The 18,441-nt window shown below is 39.2% G+C and overlaps 4 protein-coding genes across 4 annotated transcripts; all 4 read left to right on the plus strand.

Moving 5' to 3' along the window:
- Positions 1–3,288: 3,288 nt before the first annotated feature.
- On the plus strand, positions 3,289–6,832 carry LOC137722973 (uncharacterized). The gene is made up of 3 exons (XM_068462111.2): positions 3,289–3,677; positions 3,778–4,208; positions 6,104–6,832. The coding sequence occupies exons 1-3, from the start codon at positions 3,513–3,515 to the stop codon at positions 6,540–6,542; spliced, it is 1,035 nt and encodes a 344-aa protein (XP_068318212.1). The 5' UTR covers positions 3,289–3,512; the 3' UTR covers positions 6,543–6,832.
- Positions 6,833–7,703: 871 nt separating this feature from the next.
- LOC137722367 (uncharacterized) lies at positions 7,704–9,501 on the plus strand. Its single transcript, XM_088692736.1, has 3 exons — positions 7,704–7,908; positions 8,300–8,669; positions 8,914–9,501. Exons 1-3 carry the CDS (start codon positions 7,801–7,803, stop codon positions 9,354–9,356), a joined length of 921 nt encoding a protein of 306 aa, XP_088548862.1. The 5' UTR covers positions 7,704–7,800; the 3' UTR covers positions 9,357–9,501.
- A 1,229-nt stretch (positions 9,502–10,730) lies between these two features.
- Positions 10,731–13,290, plus strand: LOC137722494 (PHD finger protein ALFIN-LIKE 1). Its single transcript, XM_068461509.2, has 5 exons — positions 10,731–11,075; positions 11,181–11,213; positions 11,626–11,848; positions 12,370–12,490; positions 12,798–13,290. The coding sequence occupies exons 1-5, from the start codon at positions 10,985–10,987 to the stop codon at positions 13,047–13,049; spliced, it is 720 nt and encodes a 239-aa protein (XP_068317610.1). The 5' UTR covers positions 10,731–10,984; the 3' UTR covers positions 13,050–13,290.
- Positions 13,291–15,142: 1,852 nt separating this feature from the next.
- On the plus strand, positions 15,143–17,316 carry LOC137721893 (myb family transcription factor PHL6-like). Its single transcript, XM_068460917.2, has 6 exons — positions 15,143–15,526; positions 15,809–15,885; positions 16,005–16,044; positions 16,146–16,203; positions 16,334–16,406; positions 16,619–17,316. The coding sequence occupies exons 1-6, from the start codon at positions 15,415–15,417 to the stop codon at positions 17,042–17,044; spliced, it is 786 nt and encodes a 261-aa protein (XP_068317018.1). The 5' UTR covers positions 15,143–15,414; the 3' UTR covers positions 17,045–17,316.
- The last annotated feature ends 1,125 nt before the right edge of the window (positions 17,317–18,441 follow it).

Genomic DNA, 18,441 nt, shown 5'->3' on the forward strand with positions numbered 1-18,441 from the left:
GAGAAGATTTATATAGATATTTTAGCCTTCATTTGATTATTATAGCGCGGTTTACCAGTGCTATAAATCGAATCCAAAACATGCAGTATGAAATACGAATATGTAATTCATCTCTAATCTCTGAACCATTCCATTAAGGTTAGTTATTGGGTGGGTTGGACGTAGCGTAAATTTGCAGCTGGTAATGGCGTGGTTATAGCCTATAGGAGTTTTGGGTTTGGTGAAGAAGTTTGGTCATGACTCAATGACTCATGAGAAAATCTGCCATCAAAGCAAACAAAAAATATTTGGGAGTTATATGTCACTCTATTATTTAAAGGAAGAAATTCTTATTTTATTTTAAAAATGGAGATTAGTTGTAGGATTCATTCCACGTCAAATTCAATCGATTTTGTAAGTCTCAATTCAAAAATTATTTTTGCAAAAATTCAATTTAATCTCAAGTCATTTGCTTATTTAATTACCATGAAGAAATTTCAATGTTTTCTCATAAGAAAATGTTCGTCCATTTCTTTGAACTCAATTAGATATATTATGTGATATCCCACATCGCCCATGAGAGTGATCCTTATATGTATATTCTCATCCCTACCTAGCACGAGGCCTTTTGGGAGCTCACTGGCTTCGGATTTCGTAGGAACTCTGAAGTTAAGCGAGAAGGGGGCTAGAGCAATCCCATGATGGGTGACCCACTGGGAAGTTGCTCGTGAGTTCCCAAAAACAAAACTATGAGGGAATAGTAAGCCCAAAGCGGACAATATCGTGCTACGGTGGTGGAGTGGGCCCGGGAAGGGATCCGCCCCGGGCGGGGATGTAACAATTTGGTATCAGAGCCTAACCATGGTCGCGTGTGTGCCGACGAGGACGTCGGGCCCCTAAGGGGAGTGGATTGTGACATCCCACATCGCCCATGGGAGTGATCCTTATATGTATATTGGTAAGCCCAAAGCGGACAATATCGTGCTACGGTGGTGGAGCGAGCCTGGGAAGGGATCCGCCCCCGGCCGGGATGTGACAATTTGGTATCAGAGCCTAACCATGGTCGCGTGTGTGCCGACGAGGACGTCGGGCCCCTAAGGGGGGTGGATTGTGACATCCCACATCGCCCATGGGAGTGATCCTTATATGTATATTCTCATTCCTACCTAGCACGAGGCCTTTTGGGAGCTCACTGGCTTCAGGTTTCGTATGAACTCCGAAGTTAAGTGAGAAGGGGGCTAGAGCAATCCTATGATGGGTGACCCACTGGGAAGTTGCTCGTGAGTTCCCAAAAACAAAACCGTGAGGGAATGGTAAGCCCAAAGCGGACAATATCGTGCTACAGTGGTGGAGCGGGCCGGGGAAGTAATCTACCTCGGGCCGGGATGTGACATATTAAATATTTTTTATTTGGTTAATATTTTGCAAAGATGCTATATGAGGTGTAACTTGAAAAATAAATAGTTTAGATCAGTAAAATTCGATGGAGTATGGCCACATAACTAATCACTAAACAATTTAGTATTAGATGTTGAAATCCATTAAACATGGTACTTTGAATGTTTTGTTTTAATACAACTTCTACTTTGTAAAATGTTTTGCATGAAAATAACCAACAAATTATAGGTTTTATAAAAAAAATTTATAAATTAGTTGTTATATTTTCATACAATCAAACAACTTAATTTCATCACATTGATGGAATACAATTATACTTATGCTCTTTATTTGTGGATTTGATGCCTACCAATTTTCCTTCTCCTTCCCAACTAATTATTTAGCGTACTAACTCTATCGCTCGACTAAAATACAACTTAACTTCAGGTTAAAAAAAAACTTAGTTGGGCCTTAGAGCAACTCCAGCGTTGGAGCCCTCCCCCTGGCAATGCACTATTCAATCCACCTAATGAACAGTAACTGCCTTTAATAAACAGTAAATAGCCCTGGTAATAGAATTTGCATCTCCACCGTTACACTTCAATAGCCATGGCAATAGGCAATAAAATATTAGTATTTTTTTTATTTATAAAATAATACAAAATAATTTTAATTGTAATATCGGATAAGATTTTTAATCGTTCTCGTTGCGCCACGTGTCATTATCTGAAGTATTATTAAATAATACAAAATAATACAATTACTGGTGATGGATTTCTAATAAGATTATTAACCAATCACGTCGCGCCACGTGTCATAATCTGTTCACAATCTTTGAGGATAAATTTCCATCAGATTTTTAACGAATGACGGCATGCCACGTGTCATAATCTGTTCACAATCTTTGAGGATAGATTTCCATCAGATTTGTAACGAATGACGGCATGCCACGTGGCATTATGCACAACCTAATCCTTTCTGAATCCTCTATATAATCCACCATCCATCCTCACAAATCTCACACCAAAATTCTCAAGATCTCTATCATTATTCATAGTTTATGCTTCCTTATTCACAAAAATCTGTATCATTATTCATAGTTTCTGTTTCTTTCTTTCAATGTCGTCTTCTTCTTCCTCAAGGATGATGTGGGAATTCAATCAGGAAGAGGAAAAATTGTTTAACGAATCAGAAGCAATGTTCAATCACCAGGGGGTAAGAAATGAGAGGGAAGAGGATGAGGAGCGTCAAATGAGAGATGATGAAGTAAGAAAGGGCAGAGCCTCACATTCCTGTCGAGTCATCCAAGCTGCGGCTCAGATCTGCAGGCCCAGCCGTTCCGGAAACCTTGATAGAAGCAGGCAACGACGAGGTATGGAACTCTTGGATGATTATTTTGTTCCTAATAGTGCATTCCCTAATACGTACTTTAGACGTCATTTATTTTTTTATTTATAAAGCATTTTAATATCCACTGTTGATCTCAGATCGAACGGTGGATATTAAATCTGACTTAATTTTTTTTTTTTTTTTACCGTTGAGATCGAACGGTCCAAATTAAGGGACCGTTGAGATCTAACGCACCGTGGGAAGCCACGTGGCTTCCCAACAGTAACTGACAGCTTTTTTTTTCTTCTGATTTTTGTGTCGGCGACGCGCCCCCACGCGCGGGTGGGGTGCACGCGCCTGACACAAAAAAAATTAAATATTGCGCTGACTCCACCCTGGCGTCAGCCTGACGTCACGCCCACCTCGGACTCTTGGGCTGACAATCCCCCACGGGCCCGGAGCTTGGGCCTCCACCTTCCATCGGGCTAGCCCACGCTGGAGCCCTCCCACCGGCCCTCGGGCCCTTGTTTTCGAGCCTGTCCCCTGAGCCAAACCCAACGCTGGGAATGCTCTTATAGTTTAAGAAATAAAAAAGTCCAAGATAATAAGATCTGCTATCTGACGGCCCGCATCAGCCCATTTTATAAAACGGTGGTTGTCGAGACGACTCGTCACTCACGTTACACCCCAGTTCCTTTTCGGAACTCCGGCCAGAACAGGCCAGGTTTAGCACCAAAACGCAGCGTTTTCGAGAAGAAATCTTCCCAGGCTTTTGTACCAGAGAGGAGCACAGAGGGAGGAGAGAGAGAAACAGAGGAGAGAGAAGCATGGGGGTCGACTACTACAAGGTTCTGCAGGTAGAACGAAGCGCCAAAGACGATGACTTGAAGAAAGCGTATCGGAAGCTCGCCATGAAGTGGCACCCCGATAAAAACCCTAACAACAAGAAAGCCGCCGAGGCCAAATTCAAGCAAATCTCCGAAGCCTACGATGTACGTTAATGTTAATCTCCCTCAATTCGATTTCGATATTTCCCAAAATTCCCCAAATTTTAGGCTGAGATTTGTTCCAATTTTTGAATTGATTGGTTAGGTTTTGAGTGATCCCCAAAAGCGAGCAGTGTACGATCAGTACGGGGAGGAGGGGTTGAAGGGAGGGGTACCGCCGCCCGATTCGTCCTGGTCCGGCGGACAAGGGCATGAGGGTGGTCCGACGACGTTCCGGTTCAACACCCGGAGCCCTGACGATATTTTCTCCGAGTTTTTTGGGGTTTCGGGTTTTGGGGGGATGCCGGACATGGGTGGGTCAAGGGCAGGCGGGTCGAGGGCTGGCGGGAACCCGTTTCCGAGGAGTATGTTTGGGGAAGACATATTTGCGCAGTTTAGAGGCGGAGCAGAGCCTTCTGCAGCTGCCCCGCGGAAAGCTGCACCAATACAGAGGACATTGCCTTGTACTTTGGAGGATTTGTATAAGGGCACCACCAAAAAGATGAAGATTTCTAGGGATGTTCCTGATGCTAGTGGGTAAGATTTTTCGTTCTCTGTGAGCATTGTTTGATTGTACAAATCATCTCCCTACATATCTGTCTTAGCAATGCCATTGTCTGTTAGTTGTTAATATGCTTCATATTACCTTTGCTACTGTTCATAGTTAAGTGACTGGTACCTGTTACTATGTCTTCTCACATCTTTCAGGTGGCTTTTTTTTGTTTGGGTATTTAGAATTCTAGGTCAGATCTCCGTTAGTTTGTGTTATTCTTAATGTAAGTATTGCATCGTACTTTGTTTACTATCCTTGCTTGCGAAAGTACGATCCTTGCTTGCGAACATATGATCCCTGCTTGCGAAAAGTATTGCAGTGTCATACTTTGTTTACTATCCAGAGGCAGGAAAGGTGGGGATAAAAGCATTTATTTTTGAAGTATACAAGGATGATGATATGACTACTGATCTGGGTACTTGTTTGCTTGAGGGTCTTATCTCGATCTTGGGGTTGTTTTAAGTTTTTAACTTATATTGTTGTCTTGTTTCCCGCATGAGATCACTTCTCATTTGATTAAAAGTATCATTAATGGAGCAGGAAAGTTCTTGTCGACAAATTGCACAAAACATCAGTATGTATTAGTGGTTGCAAGAGCTTGTTATATCACCGGATGTGCATCTTTTTTATTGATCTCATTAACAAAATTTAGTTAATAGTGCTACCTAATGCACTAAATCTGGATTATGGTTATTTCCAGTACTAACCTTATAATTTCCTCCAAGGTGATTCTTGGTCTCCCAATACACGATAACTAGAAAATTTGGATACATCTACTTAGGAATCTGGCTATATATAGGAGCTTTGTGTAGATGTTTCTTGTTGAGTAATGGTTTACCTGATAGCCAGTGCTGATGAAGAAATAAACTAAAGATGAACTGACTGGACTAAGCCTTAACCTTACTATTTCTGTTTCAAGTTTATATAATCTAATCTCCACTATATCCTTGATAATCATCTCATACAACTTTACCTGTCACTTATAACTCATTTTTGAAACCCACGACGAGATATTACTTCCTTCTTTGGATCCTTTCATATGCTTGAAGTAGTTTGACCTAATGCCAAATCACATTAATTTATGATTATTTCTTAGTTGTTAGTTGTTACTTAATTCCAGTTAATTGAGATTACAAAACTGTTGGAAGGCACTATCGAATAATCTTGGGAATTTTTTACCGTGGAATAGTAAACCTCATAACACTTATGGATGTATATTTCCTCATATTTATGTATTTGGTGTCTTTTATTGTCTCACAGTCAAGACAGTCATCCAAAATGATGCAGAGTACGACAAGAAACTTTCTATATTTGGATATCTGGCAGCAGATAGGGAATCCAAGATGCCCAAATAACTATAAGACATTGTTTATCTTAATGCTTTCATGTACTGTGCATGCTTATTCCTGCTTTATTAATGATGGATTCTTGTGTCTGCTTATGTGGTCAAGTTTTGCATTGTTCCCTATATTGTGTACTATGATTATGTATTCTATCCGTGTCTACCTAGGCGTACTAGTATGTTTAGACTTTAGCATTGGGGTGACAGAAATATCTCTTTGGTTTTGTGGGCATCATAGTTTTGCTGATTGATACATGAATTATGGTTGTGGTTAGATTAATTTGCTGATTGGAAGGATGAATATTTGCTTTATCTAATACGTGTTGACGTCGGAAAGAGACTCTTTGGGAGGTACTGTGGCTTTAGCATGCTGTTCTTGTCCTTAGTAATGTTATTGTTTATCATCCAGGTGTCAAATTGGCACCTTTTGGATCAATTTAATCGACTAGAGGTAAAAGTATTGAAAAACGATGTACATTAACAAGTCTGTGTTGGATCCATATGCTATTTATTCTTGTTTCCTTTCTTTGTTTACAGGAGAACTACCACAGTGGAGGAAATTCTAACAATTGAGATCAAGCCAGGGTGGAAAAAGGGCACGAAAATCACTTTCCCGGAGAAAGGGAATGAACAGAGAGGAATCATACCAGCAGACCTTGTATTTATCATTGATGAGAAGCCTCACACCCTTTTCAAGAGGGACGGTAATGATCTTACAATCACTCAGAAGATCTCTCTTGCGGAAGCTCTGACAGGTTACACGGCACAGCTGACAACCCTCGACGGCAGAAATCTTACGGTCTCCATCACCAATATCATCAGTCCCACCTATGAGGAAGTGGTTAAAGGGGAGGGGATGCCTATTCCCAAGGAGCCTTCCAAAAAGGGAAACTTGAGAATCAAGTTCAACATCAAGTTCCCGACCAAGCTTACCTCGGACCAAAAAACCAACATGAAACGGTTATTAACATCTTAGTAAAGGCCAATGGTAGCTCTCCCTTCTCCCTTCCATCCCGCCGAACTTGTGAAAGTTTTGCATTTGTTTGCTTTCTTAGCGCTTTTTGTTTTTGGGTTTGGAAATTGATGCCTCGTCGAATGAGGGTTCGATGTTTGATCACAATATTTGACTAGGAGGTTATGTTGATTTCCACATTCCTCTTTCGTTGTCCAATCTTTTTGTTGGTTATGTAGAAATGCTGGATAGAATCTGCCCCCTTCTGTTTAACATTAATAAATAGCACAGTGGATTTTAAAGTGTTCCAGGAACTTTGTTGTGCACTTTGTGGAATATTGCAAAACCTCGCTTTGTCAAACCAAATGTTTGTGTCTCGTTTTGGTCAGGCAGCTTGATCATGTGTGGAGGTTTATAACCCAAGAATATTTTTTATCTTTTTTTATTTTTTATTTATTTATTTATTTTTCTTTTAATATTATTATCACCATTTACTCTCAATTTAGACTTCTACTTAGGCTTGCAGAGAAACTTGTTAGATATTGAATGGTCGGACATGTTGCATGGTTGAAGTAGTCTAGAATAAATTTTTCGCCTAAATTTCCAATTATCCTTCAATCCCGCCAAATAACCAAAAACAATAGAGTATTTTTGCTTACTACTATAAATTATAGTCTATGTTTATCATACAGCGTATTATACGTCTCACGTGTTTTTTCATTTAACCAGATGACGAGGAGCATGATGAATATATAACGTAATTTATGGTGGTGATTGAAAATACTTCGTAAAACAAAAGCTAATCACACTTTTTCCAATATGTCGAAACATAGCTCTGTACATCAAGTATAATGATACAAACAATTAGATACGTGAAAAGAAAATTTCCAACCACAGTGTAACAAGTCATGTTCCGTGTACACCAACCATGAGGACACAAATAGTTGGATACATGAAAAGAAAATTTTCAACTACACAATGTAACGAATCGTGTTTCCGACACATTGAAATATTTTTCGGTTAACAAGTCTTCTGCTACAGAAGTCAAGCCACTGTACTAGTACCTTGTCTCGGAAGTCCCACGAAATTACCCTTTGCCCCTCTGCTTTTGCAGATTCCATCCATCATTGTGACTCTGCTTTGTTTCCTTGGTGCGATCAATAATTGAGCTCGCTATATAAACATGGTAGCACCCGAAGTTTAACGCACAACAACGCAGAGAGTTTACATCAACAGAAGATCCGACGGTTTTGAGTGAGCAGAGAAAAACAGAGAGGGAGGAATGGCCGTCGATTACTATAAGCTTCTTCAAGTTCAGCGAAACGCCAGAGGCGACGACTTGAGGAAAGCCGCCGAGGCCAAGCTCAACCTAATCAACGATGCCTACGAGGTATGTGATCATTCCGATTTTTGTTTTCTATCTTCTCATAAGCGATATTTTAGACTGCTCTAATTTGTTGGCGGTGTAGATGGTCTCGATTGGAACTATTGTTTACAGAAGCACTTCTGTTCATAAGCGCTTATAAATATGAAATGGTCACTTCTGAGACTATTTATGTAGAAAACAATTTTATTTATAAGCGCTTTTTTGTTAGTAGTGTTTTAAGTAAAGCCCATAGAAAATTTCAAGCACCTGGAAGTGGTGCTTCTTCATGAATCAAAAAGCGCTTTTGGTTGTTAGCATGCAGAATGGGCGGGAGCTGCTGCAATATTACGTTTAGTTTATTTTAACTGAACTTGCTAACTGAAATTTGTTGTTAATTTGATGGGTAAATGGGCAGGTTCTGAGTGATCCCATAAAGCGAGCGGTGTACGATCAGCACGGCGAGGAGGGTCTGAAGAGAGAGGCAGCGACGCCTCCTGATTCGCCCGGGTCGACCCGCTTGAACTTCACGGACTTTTTCGGGGCAGGAGCCTGGGGGTCTCGGGTCAAGGAGACCCGGCAACCGGAAGAGATATTCTCGACGTTTTTCGAAGGTAGACCGATGAGGGAAGATGTATTCCAGTCGTTTGGATTCGCGGACTCGGGACCTGGAAATGGGCCGAGGAAAGCAGCGGCCATTGAAAGGACGTTGCCTTGTACTTTGGAGGAGCTGTACAAGGGCGCCACCAAGAAGCTGAAGATCTTCAGGGATGTTCTTGGTGCTAGCGGGAAAGCCCTTGTTCCCCCCTTTTTTATGAATATTTTGTTTTGTTTAATTTTTTGCTAAAAGCCTAAGACTTGTTTGAAAGTGTTTTAAAATGATTGTCGCTTCAATGAAAATGTTTAGAAAATATTTTTGAAACCAATTATTACTACGAATCGATACATTAGCACCATCAATCAACTTGGTTGCAAGGTTCCAAGTCAAAGAAAATTTGAAGTAAATTAAAATGCTCGTTTTTATTCGGTGCAGAAGAAAAAGCACGGTGGAAGAAGTTCTGACAATCGAGATCAAGCCGGGATGGAAAAAGGGCACAAAGATCACTTTCCAAGAGAAAGGGCACGACACACAGCGAGGTGTGATACCAGCAGACATTGTCTTCATCGTCGATGAGAAGCCTCACAGTGTTTTCAAGAGGGACGGGGACAATCTGATCATCACTCAGAAGGTCTCTCTCGCGGAGGCTCTGGCGGGTCACACCGCGCAGCTGACAGCCCTAGACGGGAGAAATCTGAGAGTCTCTATCGATTCCATTATCTGCCAGGCCCATGAAGAAGTGGTTAGAGGGGAAGGGATGCCTATCCAGAAGGAACAATCCAAGAAGGGGAACTTGATCGTCAAGTTTGGCGTCAAGATCCCGAAGCTCACCTCAGAGCAGAAATCCGGCATCAGAATGTTGCTGCCATCTTCGTGAACGCAGGTCATTGACTCGTACAAGTCCGTATTATCTTCCAAGCTAGTGTTAGCTTTCCTAGGTTTACAAAGGTGTTTGTTGTGTTTGTTGTGTACTAAGTAGATTGCTGCTCTATCAGCAACGACAATAAATCCGTTCTAATATATTTTCAGTGTGTTTACTTTCCTCGTCAATCTAAATATATTCTGATGAAAACTTGATGCATGAACAAGAAATTGATGCAATTGAAGAAACGCCGAAATGCGATGCAGATTCAGTTGATGCAGTTTCCTCATCCACCTATAGAGCAAACGGCCACTGAAAAACTATCAAAACAATGACGGTCCTTACCGGAACTCAAACCAATTGCTGGAGCTGCCGGTTTTCTTTCCGGTTAGACTTAAATAGTTTCATCAGCTCAGCTTGGTTTTCCAGCATTGCACTCATCACATTCGACATTACCATCTCTTGTAGATGAAATTGTCCTAACCATTCTATACGAAGGTTCCTCAAATCTTCGTGCACGGACTTGCGAAAAGAATCGGGAGTTTCTTCTGGTGGAGTACGTCGATGAATTGAAATGCAAGGGAATTTCCCTGCTGTGCATCTTAATGTGTTGTCTTGTTCTTAACTCTACTACATAGTGTCCTATGATTGGTTTGGGACATCATCACCTTGACGTCCCCATTATATATAAATTCTTCTTCAATTTTCGACATGACCTCGATTCACCAGATTAGCCGATTTAACACAGTTGCTACCCATTGGAGGTGGGGAAAAAAGACCAAATCATTCAAACCAGCCAAATCAAACCAGTCCAATCACTTTGGTTTGATCTTAAAGTAAGAAAGTGTAATCTTGGACTAAATCGAACCAGACCGCAATTAATTTGGTCCATTTCGGTTTGCCTTATTTGAAAACTGCTTAAATTGAGCCAAATCAATAATAATAATTTTTTGATTTTTGACACTTCAAATTTCCTTAGTAGAGTTACCATTTACATTTATATTTTAGATCCCCCATTGATATCAAGCAATTAATAGTTTAATACAACAAATTAAATTCAAACATTTCGACATCTCTTTCTCCAAACTATTTTCGTCTGCAATGGTAAAACACATTTTAAAAAATCGTTCATTTTACATAATGAAGGTCCATGTAATTATCAAAGGAACATAACCAACCAAATCAGTAGTCCCTAATAAATTGGCTTGGCTTGTTTGTGCTTTTACTAATTTTTAAGTCTAAAACGAACCATGGCTGTTAACAAATACCCCAAAATCACCCATACAAAAAAACCAAAAGAATTTGGGGTCAAATTGCAAATAAGAACTGGTATAGAGGCGTCCATGTGAAATTGATACAATATATGTCCTTGATGAATTAAAATTTCTCAGTATTTTGGATTCTCTATAGAACTCGAAGGGGGGAGTGGATTTATCAAGTATCCGCGACCTAAACACACCCCCGCTCTCTCTGTCTCTCTCTCTCTCTCTCTCTCACATCACGTTTACATGCATCTCTCTCCTCCTCCGATCTCTCTTCATGCTCTCCTCCTTCCCTCTCTCTAATTCGAACTCTTCCCCTGCACTCAAACCCTAATACTAAATTCCCAATTTCTTCCCCAAAACGCTGCGTTTTTAGATCCCATGGAGATGGCCTCGAGTCCCCGTACGGTGGAGGAGATCTTCAAGGATTACAGTGCTCGGAGAAAGGCCGTCGTCAGTGCTTTAACTTGCGGTACTCCAATCTTTCTTTCTCTCCCTCTCCCCTCTCTTTCTCTCTCTTAATTTTCTTTCGGTTTTGGATATCTCTGACCTTTGCGGTGGTTTTGTTTTCTCGCAGATGTCGATGAATTTTACGGACTCTGTGATCCAGGTAAATGCCTAATTGTAGATCAGACTTCTAATTACAATTTGCTTGCTTTGTGAAATTTTAATTGTATTTTAGGGTTCTAGCTTTTGTAATTTTGTATGAATTTGTGAATGTTTTTTAGGTTAATTAAATGCTTAATGTATTTTGTAAAAAGGATTTGTATATGTTTCCTAGAGACTAAGAATATGGAAGAATCTAGGGAAAGTAATTTGTTTACTTTGCCTGTTATTTCGATTCTGCTAAATCTTAATTTACTGTAATTGTGTGGTAATTAATTGGATTAATTGTTAAAACCGCAACTCCTTTTGACCTTACCTGTATTTAAATTCACTTTAGTTAGCTGAAACCAATTCACAGATTCTTTGTTGACCCAATTCATGGTTTTCCTTGGTTCTAATTACTCTGGTTGGTTTAGAAAAGGAGAACTTGTGTCTGTATGGGCACCCGAATGAAACCTGGGAGGTGACGCTTCCAGCAGAAGAAGTCCCACCGGAGCTTCCTGAGCCAGCACTTGGGATCAATTTTGCAAGAGATGGCATGAACCGCAGGGACTGGCTTTCTCTGGTTGCTGTTCACAGTGATTCTTGGCTGCTGTCTGTGGCCTTTTATTTTGGAGCACGTCTGAACCGCAATGAGAGGTACCTGAGATTTTTTTGTTGTTGCTCCATATATGGGGTATAGATACTTGGTAGTGTTCCTTGTTCTGTGTTGTTGATGCATGTGTGTAAGATGTCTGAACTCTAGATGCCGAGTTGAAATTAGTTTTTAAGCAGATGCAAAATAGCAGCATGAGTGGATCAATTGGTTTAGTGTTAGTTGTCTCCATTGATGATAGTAGTGATAAAACTGAAATCATATATTCATTGATAGAAATCCTTTAGTTTAACAGTGAATTCTCCAATGTCCCGCTTGACTATAATATCAACGTGAAATGAACCTAAAAAAGTCCCTTATGGTCATTGAAGAAGTTTTAGCACTTGATCCCCTTTTCTGCAATTTGCACCAATGCACCAACGATAAATTTATTATATGGCTCATTTTTTAATATCTTCCATTGTTTGGTATCGAGGAATTCCATTGTAGCAAGTTTTTATGCACCATGCCCCTTTGCTTGAGTTCTCTATGGCTTTATCCATCATGAGTTGGTTCTGTATGACAGGAAACGCCTATTTAGCTTGATCAATGATCTGCCTACTGTCTTTGAAGTTGTTACGGAACGGAAACCTGTCAAAGAAAAGCCCAGCGTGGATAGTGGAAGCAAATCTCGAGGCAGCACGAAGGTTAGATGAATCATTTCTTGTTCTTTTGTTTTCCCTCTTGGAATCTTAGAATACCCGTTCTTGTGTAAGGTTCTTACCTAGTTCAGAAGCTTTTTGCTACGATGTACAGTAAGATTCTTTTGTTATTTCAAGAAAAAAGAAAAGGAAAAAAAAGAAAAAATCTTTTTATTACAGAAAATCGCTGATGTTGGTGTACTTAAAAGATGTCATGTCTTATAATTTGCTTGCTTTTCAGTACTGCTGATGCAGGAATTTGGAATATTTGTTTGTTACGTAGTGGCCATTAACTTGTTCGTCTTCTCTATAGAGATCTGGTGATGGACTAGTGAAAAGCACTCCTAAGCTACCTGACGAGAGCTTCGAGGAGGAGGAGGATGAACATAGCGAAACTCTCTGCGGTAGCTGTGGTGGAAATTACAATGCAGATGAATTTTGGATCGGGTGTGACATCTGCGAGAAATGGTTCCATGGAAAATGTGTTAAGATAACACCTGCTAAGGCCGAGAACATCAAGCAATACAAATGCCCGTCTTGCAGCTTGAAAAGGGGCAGGCAGTAGTGGACACTCAACCATCAACCCAAACCGTCGGACGAGAAAAGGGCAGATAACGTCGTCTCCGTGACTGACAAAGTAGTATAGGAAATGTCACTGTTTAATGTACTGCATTTGTTGTTGTGATGTTTGTTCATAATAGATGCTTTTTTTCTTCTTCTTCCCTATCAAACGTTGCTTCGGCTTTTATATAACCTTCCAGTTCTTAATTATGACAAATTTTATGAATTATATTTGCTTCTTGTTAGTGTTATTGTTCCAATCTTTCAACCTTAGGAAATTATGACAAGTCTAAACCAGGTTTGGCAAATCTGAAATTTACTCTTCAGGTACGCATGTACATGTGGTATTCTTGGTGCAGGGTACAAGTTTTTATTGTAAGTTGAAATAAGAGAAAGTCATGAATCGAGAAAGTCGGGAGTTCGAGATGAGGAAGGGATCGACTACCTATCTCCTAATCAATCTAATTCCTAGATCTTTGATGTCATATGTATTGTTTTATTGAGTTTTGAGGGGTGGGCATAAAAACCGTCGAACCGGATAATCAAATCAAATCGTGACAAAAAAAGATAAAAAACTATGTTGATCAAAAAAGTTAAAATTGTGACAAAAACCGAACCGGACTGTCTCAAACCGGTATTTGTTTCAGTTTGAAAATACCAAGAATCAATGGAACCGGATCGAACTGCTTTTCTTCACTTCTCTCCCCCTTCTTTATTTCTCTTCATTCTTTTCTAGTATATTATACCTTATGTACAGTTTGGTTTGATAAGAGGTTTCCTATCTTTTGATTTATATTTATATGTACACTTTTTATCTTTCGGTCACAAATCTTGTAAATCTAGTTGTGTGAACTCAAATTTGCTTGAATTCATGGTTAAAATATGTATTTGGTATTGAAAATAGAAGATTCAATATATATATATATATATTTTTTTTTTTGTGGTTAGAACCGTAAACCTGCATGAATTGAACTGGAATAGGCGTGAACTGAGTCATACGTTTTAGTGATAAATTTAAGAAAACTGTAACCAATTGAACTATTGATATTTCTGGTTCAGGTTCCAATTTGAGGGTGAAACCGGGCCGAACTAGACCATACACACCCTATGAGTTTCGATCTATTTTTGGATATATTTGGCCATCTGTCTAATAGACACTTGTCAAATCATCCAAATTGCTGCGATGTGCATTGGCCTCCTCCATCATCCAGATTGCTGCAACGTGCGATGGCCTCCTCCTCCTCCTCCATCGTTAATTTCTCAGTTCTCCGAAGCTTCATTGAGTAATTTCTTATTCTTTCATGGGTATTTATGGGTTTTTATTTTTCTTCTTCTGGTTTTCAAAATCTGATTTTCATGAAATCAAACAAGGAGTATTGAATGATTTGGCTTGACAAGGCATGCATGGCGGCCTATTTGCACTTATCTGTCTGTAAAATGAGGTTTTTTTTATTTTATGTAATTTCATAAAAGGGCCAAAATAACCCAACCAAGGAAAATGACAGTACAACTCAAAGAAACTGTCTGAAACTAAATCTGAAGCAATTGTTGATAAACTGCAGTAGATTGGTTTATCCTAATGAGGGCAGGAAAGGCCATCGGGGCGTTTAAATGTTATTAACGGCAATGGAAGTTTGATAGACTTTCTTGTCTCTTCGGTTTTTCAAGAATGCAATTTAATTAAACAAATGAAGAGCCACGTGTGTAGTTTCCATTTGTTGGAACACCAGGTGTCAGATGTGTACGGAACCTGGAAAAATTTCTCTCCCAATACCATTATTTGTCCAATAAATACTTATTACATGTAAGGTGCACGACCCGTTCAAAAGTTGCAACATAGTATTTCTAATCGGTTGGGGTTGACTTGCTTGGGAATGTCGACATGTTTATTCGCAATTTTACCTTTATCAATCATTACACAACTCTATTACGCGTACAAAACCAATATGTGCAATGTTAATTTTATTTAAAAAAAATATAATATGACAGCAGGGCATATACAATTTCTATCAAGCTGCCCTACTATTTTCCTAGTGATTAAGGTTTGGGATTTGACCAAGGTACGTTCAACTTCGGACAGAACACTGCAACCAATGAAACCAAGTCGAAAAATTTGACTTACAAAGTCTTAAGACGTAAGACATTGAAGTATGAAATGTTGTGGACTCTGCTGCGTTTTCTTCGTTTAATCCGACAGTTGGAGACAGCGTAAGGCATATATCCAAATCCAGCACTCACCACTTTGTTCACATCGTCATTTGTTTTGTCTCCAACTGCTGCTTCTCGTACATGTTGATCCTTCTATTATAATCGTGTTCCTCCTCTCCGCAGAGCTCGGGAGCAGCTGCTGATCTTGGTCGAATTTTGAGATGAGTTCGAGACGATCAGAGAGCTCTGCGGCAAACAAGGATCGCCTGCGGTGGACGCAAGAGCTGCATGATAGGTTTGTGGAGGCAGTTACTAAGCTTGGTGGCCCTGATCGTAAGTCTAATTAATCTTGGTTCATGAAGTTTATTAGTTTAACGTGACATGAATATTGTCCCAGTTACTTGAGAAACACGTTGAGTGTAACCTATGTTTTAGCCCCTCTCTTTATATCACATGATACGAGAGGTCACGTGATGTGAGAGAGAACGAAATGCGTATACATACGAGGTTACAAGAGTTCCCCGGTTATTTGATGCGATGTGCCTGGCTTGTGCTGTTGCTATAGCCTGTAGCTGGTGCGTATTATTTAGGTTTATAATCTGTTTGGTTTTATAGGGGCAACACCAAAGGGTATCTTGAAAGCTATGAGTGTTTCCGGACTGACCATCTACCACATCAAAAGCCATTTGCAGGTTCTCTCTCTTTCCCTTTGTCACGTCCCGATTTTGACATACTGTGTTTAATTTTCAATAATTTTTCTAGGATAAACTATCTGATTGTTTTATTTTTCTTTTCATGTGATGATTTTCAGAAGTATAGAATCTCAAAGTTCATTCCAGAGTCGACGAGCAGTGAGTTCAATTTTAATTTCCCTTAAAAATTTTGGTACATATGATGACATCTAAACCCTAATGCTTACTTATCTTGTGGTACCATTGTTTAATTTGCACAGAAGGCAAGCTTCAGAGAAAAAACATTACGGAAATGCTGCCTAATTTTGGTACAACATCGTGAGTAATCATGTCCACTCTCCCTAGGTTTTGAATTAAAATGATAGTTATTATGCTGTTTGTATCAATTAATTATTGGCTTAGTACTAACTTACTTTGTAACTGCTGTGTTTTTCTAAACAACTTCTAGTGCAGCTCAGCTCAATGAAGCCTTCAAAATTATGCAGATACAGGTACACAGGAGATTCAGTGATCAACATGAGGTACATATATAATATCCAATTATAGTTATGTAAAAATCTTTACCTCCGTATAAATAGTTTGCTATGGAACAAATGTTCGTTCTTCATTAAATTCATACTGTTACGCCATCTATTGTGTCGATATATTTATGGGAAATAGAACCTAGAATTTCTGTCACATGAATACCAAAACAAACCAATAATGGTTCTTTTGTTGTGGGTTTATTTTGAAGGTGCAAAAGAACCTGAAACATAAACTTGAATCCCAAGGAAGGTTTCTTGAAAGATATTCAGCAGAACGCCATAACACAAACAAGAACCGTCCTATCGTGATCACAAAACCTAGAAAAGCACCCTTGTCGCGGACATCGCTCCCTTCTCTCTGTGACGACTTGGAATCAAATGCAAAGGACTTTGCATCCGACTCGGAGCCTGACAGAAGCGAAACACAGTCATCTGCAGAACAATTCCAAACTCTGAAGAAGCTCAGGCTGCACCATCATCAAAATGACCCTAATGTCCAGTTTGCATTTAACTCAGAGTTGTATACTGCTCAAAGCCACAGCTTGCTTCTCCCTCATGAGGAGGACCACATCAGCTTTCCTTGGAACTTTGCAGCCTGCTCATCTCCTTTAGCAGTGCCCAGCTGCTTTCTATAAATTAAATTTTGATGAGTCCCATATGTTAATATATATACAGTTTGCTACGATAAAGGTGATATTTTGATTTTGTTGCTTCCATTTTGCTTTGCTTGGAAGTTTGTGGAAGCAATCAAAATATCCATCATAGTATAGTTTTGTAGTTGAAGATGTTTCCTAATAAGATCATCCGCATGAACTTGGCACCACTTTCTCTATTGCCAAATGGATGACTACATGTATAAATATAAATATTCGATATGGGGTTTAGGTTGGTTTTGTTTCTGAAATAAACTCACACTATACTACATTGGTATTGTATTCTTTTGTTTGGATTGACCATACAAGAGGAACTATTCTTCTTTTGTATGTGGTGAGGAGAGATTTTAAATACCGAGTATTTAAACGGTACATCACATGTTATAATATAAATGAAGAAAATGATATATTATTTTGTGTCCCTCCACTTATTTTATGACACGTAAAGTACCTACTTATAAAACGAACGAGTTTACTACCGCTCTTATGTCTATGCTCCACACTCATGGTAATGATGTTGCTAATTACTTGGATTTGATCTCTAATGTTCAGGACGAAGGCATTGCAACAGGCTTCAATTAGCCCAGATATTTCCAAGTCTTGTGAGGCAAATAACAATTTCTAATTAGGTTTTGGTTTTCTGGGCCGAAAAAAGTAAATAAACACTTACAATTAACTAATTCACTTGTTATAATATGGGTGAATTAAAAATTTATGTTTCAAAATATATTATTAACATTGGTGGCACAAGATGAGGTTCCTAAAAGCATTGAGGTGGGAATGTCAAGTGGCGTGCTTTGAGGCTTGACACTGGAAACTTCTCCTGGAGAGTCCATGGAGAAGCTGCTAATGTAGAGGAGCTTTAGGAAAGTGAAGGCTACAAATAATTAGTCCACTCTTTTATTTTCTTAGTGTAGATAATATTATTTGTTAAAAAATGAAGATTGAAAACTCAAAAAAGTAGTACCAAACTAGTTGGGCCGCACAAAACCTAATTAATGTAGATACTCCCCTCCCGTGTACTATTGGTTACAAAAAAGAATGAGAGGAATTTTGGGTCAAGTTGGGCCTTTTTGTAAAATTGGTCAATTCAGTCAGGTTGGTCCAACATAAAAGCAGTTGGGCTTCACAAAACTATTTCCTATATATAATAAATTAACAGTTTGATGACGATTTATTATTTATTATTTTTTTATATAGAAAACCTCGAAAGTATAAGAGGAAAAAAAAAAGTTACACTTACTAGAAGGACATAAACTTAATCCATCATAATGCAAGAAAATTAATAATAATAAAAAAATACATGAAAAAGAAGGGGGACATAAACCTTATCTCTTGGGCTGGGCAAACGGGTACAGGACCTGCGGGTCGGGGTGGGG

Source organism: Pyrus communis, chromosome 4, assembly GCF_041283825.1.
Source record: "Pyrus communis isolate YQ-2024b chromosome 4, ASM4128382v1, whole genome shotgun sequence".
Lineage (NCBI taxonomy): Eukaryota > Viridiplantae > Streptophyta > Magnoliopsida > Rosales > Rosaceae > Pyrus > Pyrus communis.